The sequence below is a fragment of the Marmota monax genome, unplaced genomic scaffold (assembly GCF_021218885.2).
Source record: "Marmota monax isolate L192 unplaced genomic scaffold, Marmota_monax_Labrador192_F-V1.1 WCK01_AAM20220418_F8-fsc00084, whole genome shotgun sequence".
NCBI lineage: Eukaryota > Metazoa > Chordata > Mammalia > Rodentia > Sciuridae > Marmota > Marmota monax.
The window spans coordinates 6,629,175-6,642,407 of NW_026694575.1; the positions used below are offsets into that span (position 1 = coordinate 6,629,175).

A 13,233-nucleotide genomic window follows, 5' to 3' on the forward strand; every position below is an offset into this window, starting at 1 on the left:
TATGAAATTGTCACCTGTTAGAAAAGAGCTTTTCATGTACACGTTAAAGAATGGGCTAGTGTTGTAGTCAGGTTTTTCGCTGCTACAACGAAAGATCCAACCTGAACAACTGTAGAGGAGGAAACGTTTATTTGGGGACTCAGAGTTTCAGAGGACTCAACCATAGACCGCAGGCTCCACTCCTTGGGGCTCAAGGTGAGGCAGGACATCATGGTGGAGAGTGTGGTGGAGGGAAGCAGCTCACATGATGATCAGGCAGCAGAGGGAGACTCCACTTGCCAGATACAAAATATGTACCCCAGAAGCATGCCCCAGGGACCACCTCCTCTGGCCACAACCCACCTGTCTTCAGTTACCACTCAGTTAATCTGTCAGGGGAATTATTCACCAATTAGGTTAAGGCTCTCAAAACCCAATCATTTCTCCTCTAAACCTTGCATTGTCTCGAACTTGAGCTTCTGGTGGACACCTCACATCCAAACACCTAGACAGGTGCAAGGCAGTGGATTCCATCCCCAGCCCTGGAAGGGAGAGGAGGGGAGAGGAGAGGAGGGAGGGTGAACATGGACAGCCCATAAATTACTTTGTAACTTTCCAGCTCCCTCTAAATTTCCTGGAATATAGCAAAGTAAAAACAAGTTCTCAGTAGAAAGAGAGGGCTGAGCTCATGACTCTGGAGGTTAACATTTGATTAGACCCTCCCCCAATCACCCAGTCAACACCTGGCACCACAGACACTGATGTGAGCCAAAACCCACAGCCAGACCAGGACCCTCAACGAAAAGACAGGGTCTTGCCATTTCCCAGTTCTGAAGGAAGCCCAGCCCCTCTGGATCATCAGGCTATGTGCCGTGTAATTAGGTACCCTCATAAGGAGCTGACCTTCGGTCCTGAGGACACACCCTGTCTGGAGACGTGGCACTCCACCTGAGCGTTCCCCCATCACCTGTGCTTTCCACACTCTTCCTCTCTTCACCAAAACCTGATGCAGCCTTAAATTCTTTTCTGTGACATGTCAAGAGGCTGGAAGTTCCAAGTAGAGGTCTCCTCTGCCTCTGGAGAGGGCTCCTCAGACCCTCCCAAGATAACACAGCCTGACCTTCACCTGGAACAATTGGCCAGCGGGAACACTGCGAAATGCTAGGTGCACTGTAAGGAAGACCAGGGTCGCGGCTACATCCGCTGTCTGGCCTTGAAAGCCACGTACTCTCATGATGAGTCTTTGGTGGTACTTAAGTTGTGGAACTTCTGGTCCCTCTTCAGCCATGGAGCATGATAGTCCCAGCACGTGATCTCCACGTGGACATGATTTCTTGCCAACTATCTATACTCTACCCATTATCAGGGACCAGCTTTAAGGCTCTTTGTCAGGGGTTAATACTAGAAGAGTGCCCCATATCAACTGACACTCCTTTAACCATGGAACATTCCAGCACCAACCCCTGGTTCAGACCCCCAGAGCACACTTCCAGCAGGTGCTCCTGGGCCTTGCCAGTACACATGAGTCTGGTCCTGAAGCTCCTTTGGTGAATAATCCTTTTCCACCCTCAGCAGAGCTGGCCCAAGTAGACCATGCTGAGACTTGATCCTGATGTTGGTCTGGTGTTCAGAAGGGGATGTAGAAGAAGACTCCCCTCCCACCCAAAACAGTCTTTTTGCATTATTCAGGCTACTCTTGAACTCATGGGCTCACAGGACCCTCCTAACTCAGCCTTCCAAAAAGTGGGAACTACAGGCTCACACCACTGCTCCCTGTGGATGATCCTGGGGGAGGCCGATATTGTTTGTAGGCTACATGCCTCAGTTCAGGGCCCTGCGTTTGCAAAGACGTCTGCTGTCATCCTTAGCAAGGGGAGACCGACTCATTCCTGCTCAGAATGTTCAAGGAACTAGGGTTAAACATTTGGTTTTGGTTTTCTATACTGGGACTGAACCCAGGGATGCACCACCACTAAGCTACATGCCCCCTCTTTTATTTTTTTATTTTGAGACAAGATCTCACTAAGTTGCCCTGGCTGGCCTTGAACCTGTGATCTTCCTGCCTCAGCCTCCCCTGCTGCTGGGATTACAGGCAAGTGCCACTGCCCAGCTGCATTTGTCTTTCTGTGCCTACTATTTCACTTAGCACTGTCTCCTCTTCCATTTAGGTTGTCATAATTCAAAAAATTTCCTTCTTTTTTAAGGCTGAAGAGTAGTACTCCATTGTGTACATAAACTGCACTTTCTTGACCTGTTCACCTGTTGATGGACACCCAGGCTGATTCCATAATGGGCTGTTGTGAACAGTGCTAAGGTGAGTCCGAGTGTGGACATCTCTGGCAAACCGATTTTGAGACATGTATGTAAATGCTCTGAAGTGGATTATTAGTTTGATGCTAGTCTTTTTATGTATTTTTTTTTTTTTTTGCAGTTTTGGGAATTGGACCCAGGTGCACTCTACCACTGAGCTACATCCCCGTCCCTTTTATTTTATTTTATTTTAACTTTGAGACAGGGTCTAGCCAAGTTGCCCAAGCTGGCCTTAAACTTGTGATCTTTTGCCTCAGCATCCCAAGATGTTGGGATTACAGGCAAGCACCACTGTGTCTTACAATGATAGTCTTTTTTTTTTTTTTTTTTCCCTAGTACTAGGGATTGAACTCAGGGGCACTTGACCACTGAGCCACAAACCCAGCCCTATTTTGCATTTTATTTAGAGACAGGGTCTCACTGAGTTGCTTAGCACCTCACTTTTGCTGAGGCAGGCTTTGAACTTGCAGTCCTCCTGCCTCAGCCTCTGGAGCTGCTGGGATTAAAATACCTTTGCTTTAAATTGGTAACTGTCTGACTTGAACCTATTTTCTCTCTTCATAAAATTAATAATGTCCAGCAACACTGCTATGCTGAAGTCTTTCAAACTACTGGTGCTTCTGTATTGCAGAACCAGGACGACTGTCTTCGGCTGTATCAACTTTTGATCTACCACTGTGGAACCCCAACGCAAAGAAAAGACCACCACCTGCAACTTTAAATCAAATTAAAGCAAGCTTGTATTTGTGTACTCTGGAGCTGGCCAGGACTGTCTCTCCGGAAACACCGGGCTAGAGATCAGCCCCCAGCTCTCCAGGAACACGATTTTACAGCACAAAGAGTTGCAAAGGAGGATGTCTTGAGAACTTACAGATAACAGGATTTGAACAAGCATAATACAAAGGCAGACAGCAGGTTAATGATCTACACGGCATGACATTTCAAGGTAGGGAGTCAATTCAGATCCCAGCATCAGAGTTTATGAGGCGCCACTGAAGTTTCAGAGAGGGTTGTTATCTGGACAGGGAAAGCCAGGCATGGGTGAGTTCAAGGCATGGGCAGGAATTCCACACAAGTTTAGAAATTGCAGTAATTTATGCTAAAACAGAAATTAACTTTTCATGACTTTTTGACTGGAATTGGGCTGGGTTCATCCCCACAAACCCATCCGAGGCAGCACACCAGGGGCTAGCGACACACACTCACCATCAGTGATGGAATCCTTATTTGCCATCTGGATTTCACCAGTCTCCACTGTCCTAGGTAGAGCTCTCTAGAGGCAGCCCAGTGACCTCCTAAGTCAACGCTGGCGTGGGGGGGGGGGCGGGGGGGCACGGGACACGGGGAAGGAGAGGGCAAGCGGCGGGGGTGGGGGATGGGGGGGGGAAGCAGAGGGAGGGCGCCATCCCAAGCAGGGTTCTCGGGAGGGGCTTCCGCGGTCCCACCGGGGACTTTTGGATTGTAAATCACACTCAGAGTCCGCCGACCTCTGCAGGGGACCTGGCCTGTCCCACTCCACCCCAGGCGCTGGCTGGCCCAGCCCCTGGGTGGACGGAGCACAGTCCCCCCCAACGCTTCCGCCCCTGGGCTGCAGCTTGGAAGCCCTGGGAAGAGAGTCCCAGGTGTGGACCATGGCAAGCAAAGGCCACCGAGGTTAGGAGCCGGGTAACCAACCGCAAGAGGGCGGCCCCGCGGGGGGCGCAGCTCAGCGAGAGGACGCTCACTGGGCATGCGCAAGGCCTGGGGCTCCGGCACCCCACGTGCTCCTTCCTGCCTTCCCTCCTGCCCTTTCCACACCTCCGACCACAGAGGAGCTGGATGCAGCCTGGCTAGTGGGGAGGGGAGACTCCAAGAGGCAGAAATGGTGGGCACGTGGGCGCACGGTAGGCTACGACCTAAGGACTTGTGCTCTGCAGACGGCGGGCCCGTGCTCTCCCGACCCCTAAGCACCAATCTGGCCAGGGAGCCTGCCTTCTTGTTCTGCTCGCACATGGACACGTGGCCCCCGTGACCGCACTGGCTGGAGGGAGACTGCTGGACCACGCATTGGCTTTTCAGCAGGCTTCAACACAGGTGTGACAACCACATGTCACTGGGCAGAAGGAGTCACAACTGTTCTGCCCAACGACTGCAGGGGCCCAGAAAGAGGGAATCCGAATGGTACATTTAGTGAACGTTATGCCCGCTGTGGTTTGTTGGTTGGTTGGTTTTTGCAGTGCCAGGGGTCAAACCTTGGTCAAACAATGGCTTCACGCACCATGGGAAAGCCCTCCGCCATTGAGCTATGTCCCCACCCAACCTTCCTTCTTCACCACAAGCTTTGAAGGGTAGCTCAAGCCTGAACTTCCTGAGAAAAAGTCTTAAATCAAATGAGAAAGTAAAACTTAGTAACCAGATTTGACCAAATAATTTTGGAAAGGCTATGAGACTGTGTTTATCAGCAAGGCAGGTGGAAAATATTTTACCTGGCACAGCACATAGGTAGTTATGTGAAAGAATAAGTTTTCTGACCAAAAAAAAAAAAACTGAAAATAGCCAAAATACCTAACTGTGTAGCACTGGCTAAGTAGATCATATGTTCATAGATTGGTAGGTCATTAAGCCATGCTTCCTGACATAGTCAAATGTTCACAACATAACATAGGGCTGGGGCGTGGCCCAGGATGCCTAGCATGTACAAGGTCCTGGGTTCCATGTCTAGCACTGAAAAATTTTAAAAACCATAATATAATGTAAGAGGCAAAGTCAAGAACTGAGAGCCATAGCCGAGTCAGAATGACCCATGGCATTTTTGCCAGAATGGAGTGGTTGACAGGTGATGCCAGCAAGCCATTGAGATGATGATGGTTATGTTAAGCTGTGTATTCAATTGTATATTAGACCCCTGCTGTCCACCTTGGCCTGCTACTTTGGAGTTCTCACAGGGATTCCCCGAGAGTTCCCATTGGTTGGGGAAGTGCCGGAGGAGGGATTTCAGGTTGGTGTGTGGTGCATGGCGTTCACTGGAGTGCAGAGAATGGAGGAGTTCCTGTTTTGAACCTACAAGGCTGTGTGGCGGCTCAGTTATTTTGTGCCCAGCCAGACTGCGGCATGTGTGAGAATCTGCCATCTCCTCCCTGGATCACTGTCAAGACCCTGGTAATCATCCTCCATCCCGTCTGCCCCTCCAACACACTCTTTTAAAGGGCAGCTAGACACTGTCTACAATCGAAAGCTGCTGTCCCACCCTGGTCCCCAGGGTCAAATCTTGATGATTTACCTGTCTCTATTTCTGGTCAAGCCTCTTTCTCCAGCTTGATTTTCCTCAATTACCCACCATCGCAGCCCAGACAGTTCCTCTGAGCTCCAGATGTGTATAGACCACTGACATCCTCCCGGTGTCTTACGAGGGTTGTCTTAGAGTATCGCCAACTTGACATGAAAACTAGAATTTTCTTTTTTTAAGTTCTCACTTAAAATTGAACCTCCAATTCCCTCCAAGTTTTGTCCTTTGCCATTTTTTTTTTCTAACTCAGCAAATGAAACCGCTACCCACCTGGCCAGCAAAGCCAGAAGTTCCAGAATCATTCTTTTGAGTTTCAGCTCCTTCCTGATTTCAGCCTGCAGTTGGCTCTTCCTGGTCTCCCCAGTTCCTCACTACATCACTGTATGCCAGTCCCTCGAGTCCCATCTCTCTACAGTGACCTTACCCCGCTGACTTTCCTGACAGAAATTCAGATCCAATCTCTATGTTCCCATGTCCTGACAGCAAGAAAAATTGCTGCTCTGCTGTGTCGGCAGTCTCCCGGCCTGTCCTCTCTCCTCCTGGGATTGGTAAAGTGCTCAGCAAAGTTTCTCAAACCTCATCAACCCCGTCAGTTGAACCCACTCCAGTTCATTTCTAGTCATCAATTTCTAATTGTCGTCAGCGTCAGGACGGATCTCCTATCAGCAGACAAACTCGCTCATCAGACCTAGCAAACACCTCTGGTGCCAGAGCCAAGACGGGTGCCTCTGGCATTTCAACCTGCTGGTCTTGGGCACTTGAGGCTCAGCTAAAGTCTCGTTCCCTATCCTTACGAAATCGCAAACCTCTGTGGACCACATACTCATTCACCGGGATCACAGTCCTTCTCAGCCAATCCTTTGAATTGCTAAGATCATGATGTCAACTGTCCTTTCCCAGAAATTCTGCCCTGTTCTCCTCACTGCCCTTGGGGTAAAGGTGTCCCCACCCGGCATGCTATTGGGCATGGTCATCATTCCTGATCATCTCCAGTCTCAAGATGTTTCAACCATTTACCCTAAACTATGTCCCAATCTATGAATACGTGTCACTGGGCACATCCTAGTTTGCCTGCCAAGTCTCAGTGCTACCTCCTCCAGGAAGTCCTCCCTGGTTCTCCCAAGCAACACCAGCCTACACGGACACTCAGCGTTTCCAGATCTGTTTCTTCACTGGGCAAACTTGCTGGAGACGGTCAATGTCTTATTCATTTCAGCATCTCCAGGACTTGGTGGAACCCTCTTCAGAGGGCTGGTTAATACGTGTGATGACTCATTTCCCAGGTTCCACCCATTCCCTCATGCATTGTTCTCCTGCCAGTCTCATGAATTCTTGGAACCTGGGTCACCTTTCCTGCCCTTCCTGGTGGGCATGCCGGTCCCCCTTCCCCAGTAATCAATGCTATGTCCATTGCGATGGCAGGAGTTCACAGGCCACATGACACCGTGACTGGCTTGTCCCTGCTGGTCAGAAGCTTTCCAGGAGAGAGAGAGCTCAGGGTTGGAGGTAGCAGGGTTCTTAACCGTTTTATGTACCATGAATTCCTCTGGCGTTTCATGAAGAACGTGAACTCCTCCTCAGAATGATATTTTCAAATGCACAGTAAAGGGTACATTGATCACAAACCCAATCAAGATAAAAAAGTTCTTATTAAAATATTGGAAAATGCACACATACATCTGCACTGTTTATATAGATGACGTGTTATGTGATAATAGGTATACATATCAATATCAAGATCTAATGATGTAGGTCTAATAACTACCATAATTTAAAAGTGATGCCCAGAAATGATCATTTGAGATGTCTGTTGCCACCGTAATGTGGTAGAAAATACCTGTGACTTCTGTTGGTGACACAGTTGCAGGGACTCCCCATACCACTGGGGTTTGTGGCTCACATCCACAGTGAGAGGGGGTGCTCGTTCCCAGTTTGAGATCAGGAAAACTAAAGAACACGTCTTTTGCTATCCAAGTCTAAGGACACCCTAAATTCAGCCATGGAACCCAGGTTAAGAACCCCTGAGTGGTGGTTGAGAGGCATGGCAGACAAATCCTTTAGTGATGACAGTGATGGCAAGTGGTCAGCTTCTGTGTGACCGTTGATTGGTTTACAGGCAGCTGGGTGATGGGGGGCAGTGGACACAGCACTGTAGAAGGTCTAAGTTGGAACTCCTCAGGTATCACTGATGTTGAGATTTGACCTGACCGGGCCCAGGGGCGGTTTCCTCATCTGTAGGGTGGGAAAGGTGATTTTTGCTCACAGGTCGCTGGGACCACTCAATCTGCTAATACGGAGGTTCATGAATGCTTGTGGTTAGAAGACAGTGGTATTGGATGTCTACAGAGAACATGCCACACACAGTCATTCTGTCTCTCTCTCTCTGCCATGCATAAACCCCAAAGTCTGATCTGCTGTCTGACCTTGGGCAGCACCCTGTGCTTGGAGGGGAAACCCTTTCTTGCTGAGTCAAGGTGAGTAAGCACGCCCTGCTTCCCCTGCAGTTCAAAAGAACAATGTCAAACACAAATGTCCTTGTTATTTTATTAGAAGCATATTTACATTCCCAGAGTTACCTTTGCAGAGAACATTTTACAAAAGTTTTATATAAACTTTGGAAACTACATAAAAAATAACTTCTGTCCTTCATAAAGAGAAAATATAAGTTAGTTATATTTACTCTGCTAAAAATAGAGATACATTTCCGTCTGTCCGTTGCACAGAAAAAGTTAGCATAGGGCATGAGGAATACTGCGTGGCCTTCTCAGCCATGGCTTTGCACATGGGCCCGTCTATGAGGCTGGGAGGCCAGGCCAGCCGTCATTCAAAAAGGCACAGGAGCGCTCTCAGCCACCTCCTGAAGGACAGGGTCGAATGAATGAGAAGGGAACAGGGGTGCGCACAGGGAGGGGCACTCGAGATGGCCAGAAAGGCCTGAGACCAGCAGAAACTGGCGTTTCTCCCAATCCTCATTCTCTAGTCAGAGGAAATACTGTCAACTGTGCACCAAACACCTCTGCCTGACCGTGTCTGCCGGCCTCTCCTGGGGACCTGTCTCTCTCTGCGGTCACACTGTCGCCAGTTCGCCTTTCCCAGCCCCTGACACCCAAGAGAACAGAAAGAGACGACTGATTCGCTTGTCCCACTGTGAGAACTGAAAGGCCACCCTCCGGGTCAGATACGGAAGCAGCTGGACGCTCACTGACCAGAGAACCACTGCCTTCCCGGCCTCCTGCGCTTCCTGATGGCATAGTGAGGATGTGGGAACCCTGGTCCTTTGTCCTGTTCAATGGCTGCCCCTTCCTTCCCAAGCATGCGGTTATCATCAGTGCTCAGAAAACATCAGGGACTGCTTCAGAGGAACCACGTATCGAACCCCAGCCCAAGAGGTGACAGAGAAGAAAGTCCTTTTGGGTTGTCTCAGCCATCTGTCACCAGCAAGACAGCACCCCGACTGCACATGCCCATCCGGGTCCTGGACATGAACCCTGCCCAGATGTGGTTCAGAGCCGGTGTCTTCCTGAAGAAGCCGCACGTGGCGTATACAGTTGGGCGTGGCGTATACAGTTGGGCGCAGCAGTTAGAGATCGAGGTGCAGGGAGTCTGCACACTGGTGGCAGCTGGTGGGCAGCATCTGGAGAGGCCAGTCCAGGACTGGGGGGCCACACCCTTTGTTTGTCTGTGTTCCTGGGGGGGCAGGCGTCCCATCCCCCACCACACCCCACGCCTTTTCTCCTAGAGAGAAGTCCAGCGACTGCCAGGCCTGTTTGAAATGTAGGCTGGGACTCCTGGACATGGACCCCGGGCAGAGAAAAAGGCCCCTCCAGGGCACCTGCAGATGGGGGCAGGGGTGGGGAATGGAGGAGGGAGAGGTTCTGCAGGGAAAGCCTGTGTGGGGCCCCGCGAGGGGCACACTGGCAGCACAGCCTGTGCCTTCTGTGGTCCTCTGGTGCCAGCACGTTCCCTATCAACTGTTCCACTGGACACTTCCGGTGACATGGCCCAGGCAGCATGCCCACTCCACCCACCTGGCACAAAAGGCCAGGGGCCAGCCTGCGGGGACGCACAGGAAGGGGCACTCAAGATGACCGGAAAGGCCTGAGACCAGCAGGAGGGACATCTCAGGACTCCCCATTCCCCACCCCTGCCCCCATGTGCACAGGGTCCGGGGAGGCAGGGAGTAGGGACACCCGGCCCAGCTGGCCCTGTCCTGGCCCTGCTGGAGTGGAGAGAGGTGTCAGGGTTCCTGTCTGACATGGCAAGGAATCACTGAAAACCACCAGGTGTGACGAGGGGGATGAGCCATGGTGGCCTCACAGGCAAAGCTTTGTCCCCACAGAAAACACAATTGTGTTTTGGCAAACAGGAGGGACCTCAAGGCCACAGCATACCCACTGCTCAGGGACCTGACACCACCACAACCCAAACCACTTACAGCCTGATGGAACCAGGGTCTCAAGAGGACACACATGAGGGTCAGGTGACACACAACTCCCTGCCCTCCAGGGACAGGTGGGAGGCCAGGACACGGGGCAGGTCAGACAGGCACGGGGCAGGGGTGGGGGCAAGAGCAGAGGCTGGGGTGGCGCTGGCACAGGAGCAGGAGGGAGGGGTCCTGAGTTATGTGTTCACAGAGGGTGGGACCCCGCAGGCCCTGCAGCCCCGGCCCGGGTTGTTAGGACGCATCCGAAGCACCGTAGGGGAGGAACTTGGAGGTCTTGCTCGGGGTGGTGGGGCTCGGGCACCCGGCCTCCTCGCCCAGCTTGAAGAACATCTCCTGCTCCCGCTTCTTCTGGTTCAAATCCTCTTCCAGAGCCTGGGGGACAGAGGGAGGTGGCGGTCAGTGGCCCCTGCTGGCATGGCTTTCTCTGAAAGCCCCTCCCAGACCCCAGTGCCCGTATTAAGGTCCTGCCCTGTCCCCTGCCAGAGGCTCCTGCCTCCTCCTGCCACTTCTCCCTCTCGGGAGCTTCTCACGGGCTGAGGGACACAGTTTGGGGAAATGCCATTCTAGAAGAGACAGGGCCAGCAGATGCAAACCTCCGGCCAGAGAACAGTCAGATCCATCTGGAAAAACTCAAGTTATTAAGACGGAGAGTTCAACAGCAAGGTGGGCAGAGATGTCGTGTCAGGGTGACAGTGTCGGAACCAGGGCCTGGAGCCACAGAAATCACACAGGGAGCTTTGTCACAGGACTGTGCCTTTCAGGGCCCGAGTCTAAAGGTATGTTAGGAGCAGAGTCTCTGTGGTGCAAGAACCCCAGCCCTTTTTCTATTTTATTTAGAGAGAGATCTCACTGAGTTGCTTAGGGCCTCCCTAAGTTGCTGAGGCTGGCTTTGAACTCCTGATCCTCCTGCCTCAGCCTCCTGAGCTGCTGGGATGACAGGCTCCCAGGCGTCTCCCAGGAAGACTTCTTAAGGGCTTTCTAGTCATCTGCATTCAAGTCAGACAGGAAGCAAAGTAGAGTGGAAGGAGCGCAGGCTGGCTATTCAGACCGCCTGACAGACCTCCCAGTTTTTCAGAGGAAACCAGAAGTCCAGATTTTTTTTTTTAATGTAAAATCTCCACAGAGGTTGAGAACCTCCAAATAATTCTGTAAGTCACTGTTGGCCAAACATCATGTGTCCGTCAACTATCCTATCCCACAGGCCCTCAGCTCATGACCTCTGCTCTAGGAATACTCAGTTAACAGTAACAGGTGATACTTTGTGAGCACAGAGTGGTTTAGCAAGTTACCTGAGATCTAACAGTTAGGACAGGTCAACCATCCCTTCTCCAAAAATCCCAAATCCAAAGTCACTCGAAAATCCGTGACTCTGAGGCAGAAGTAAAGTTTGTCTTGCTCTGAACACTTTCAAGTGCCAGACGTGATGCCACAAATGGGAAATTCCATACCTGACCTCACAGGACAGGTGGCTCACAGTCAAAAGACAGGTGCGCTGGAAGTCTCATATAAAATTACCCTCGGGGAATGTGGCGGAGCGCTTGCCTAGCCTGTGTGAGGTCCTGGATTTCATTCCCAGCACTACAAAAAACAAAAACTAAAACACCACAACACAAAACCAAAAATACTCCAAAATTACTTCTGGGCTCTGTGTATAAGATAAACATCAAACATAAATGGATTTTGTGTATTTTGTGTTTAGTCTCTCATCCTGTCCCCAGTATATCTCATTATACATATGCAAATATTCCCAAATCAGAAAGTCTAAAACACCACACTCTGGTCCCAAACATTTCAGATACAGGACATGCAACATGTGGTGGTGAAGCCGGGACCCCATCCACACCTGTCTGGCTGCAACACCACGGCTCATAGGCACTGCTCTGTTCTACCTCCTCTGTGCCAGCTCCTAAGGCCACGTCAGCAATCCCCTCCCTGCTGTGAGTCACGTGGCAAAGGCAGTGGGCTTCACAGGCCACACAGTTTCTATTCCAACTGCTCAGCTGCCACCGTGGTGCCAAATCAGGTACAGACAAGGCATAAGTGACCAAGTACAGCTGTGCTCCAGATGTGGCCCTCAGGCAGCAGTGTGTGAGCACCTGCTTCAGGGAAGCAGTATTATGTACATTTTACAATTGAAAAGGCAAGGCCAGGCGTGGTGGCACATGCCTGTAGTCCCAGCAGCTTGGGAGGCTAAGGCAGGAGGACTTCAAGTTGGAGGCCAGCCTCAGCAACTTAGCGAGGCCCTCAGCAACTCAGTGAGACTCTGTCCAGTGGGGATGTGGCTCAGTGGTTAAGTGCCCTGGGTTCAATCCCTGGTATGAAAGAAAAGGCAAAGTTCAGGGGTTGGGGGAGGGGGCTTGACTTGTCCCAAGGCCTCATTATGACTTAACAATGATCTAAGCAATGTGTATTTACCCTACCAGGTGTTCTGTACTTACTTGAAAGAAACCTGAATTTTTCTTTTTTTCTTTGTTTTTGGTACTAGGATTGAATTCAAGGGCATTCGACCACTGAGTCACATCCTCAGCCCTATTTTGTATTTTATTTAGAGACAGGGTCTCACTGAGTTGCTTAGTGCCAAGCCATTGCTGAGGCTGGCTTTGAACTTGCGATCCTCTTGCCTCAGCCTCCTAAGCCCCTGGGATTACAGGTGTGCACCACCATGCCTGGCTGGAATCTGAATTTTTTAAAAAAAGTACTGCACAGTATACAATCATTTTCTCAAGGGAGGGAGATCAAGGCTGCTTGTTGGAACACAAGAGCATATAAGACCACGTATTCCAGAATGTACACCTTCGCCCCCTGGTCATTCCAGCAGCAGTCCAGGGAGCTATTCACAGAAGAATTCTACAAAGCATTCTGCAGAGGCAGCCTCCCCAGGAAAAGGCCAGTGCTAGCACCCCAGCCACACACTGGTGCCTCCCTAGAGCCCAGGCCCCCCACAAGGCATCCAGGTCCAAGAAAGCTGCCAGAGGTCAAGAGATGGTCATTTTCACTCTCAGGGTACCGATGCCCAGGTAGGAGCACAGGTGAGAGCTTACTGCCTGAGGCCAGGGTCCACTCTTAGTAGCAGGAACATTATTTAAATGTCAAGTCCCAGGTAGCTATGGCTACAGAAACCCAGGAGCCTGGCCCGCCAACAGGAAGGTCTGGCCTGGCCAACTTCCAGCCAGAAAGCTCCCATAGCAGGAAGGGAAGCCTTGATTCAAGGACCTGCCAGGCTACCGTGTGGCAG

At 51.0% G+C, this 13,233-nt stretch overlaps 1 protein-coding gene across 4 annotated transcripts in view; it reads right to left on the reverse strand.

Annotated features, from left to right (window-relative positions):
- Positions 1 to 8,084: 8,084 nt before the first annotated feature.
- Positions 8,085 to 13,233, reverse strand: part of Stk10 (serine/threonine kinase 10) — a 105,130-nt gene continuing 99,981 nt past the window's right edge. For all 4 annotated transcript variants that reach the window (XM_046421340.2, XM_046421339.2, XM_046421342.2 and 1 more), the window contains exon 19: positions 8,085 to 10,370. In XM_046421340.2, the coding sequence (XP_046277296.1) occupies positions 10,230 to 10,370 (141 nt within the window). In that variant the 3' untranslated portion in view covers positions 8,085 to 10,229. The remainder of the gene's footprint in view (positions 10,371 to 13,233) is intronic.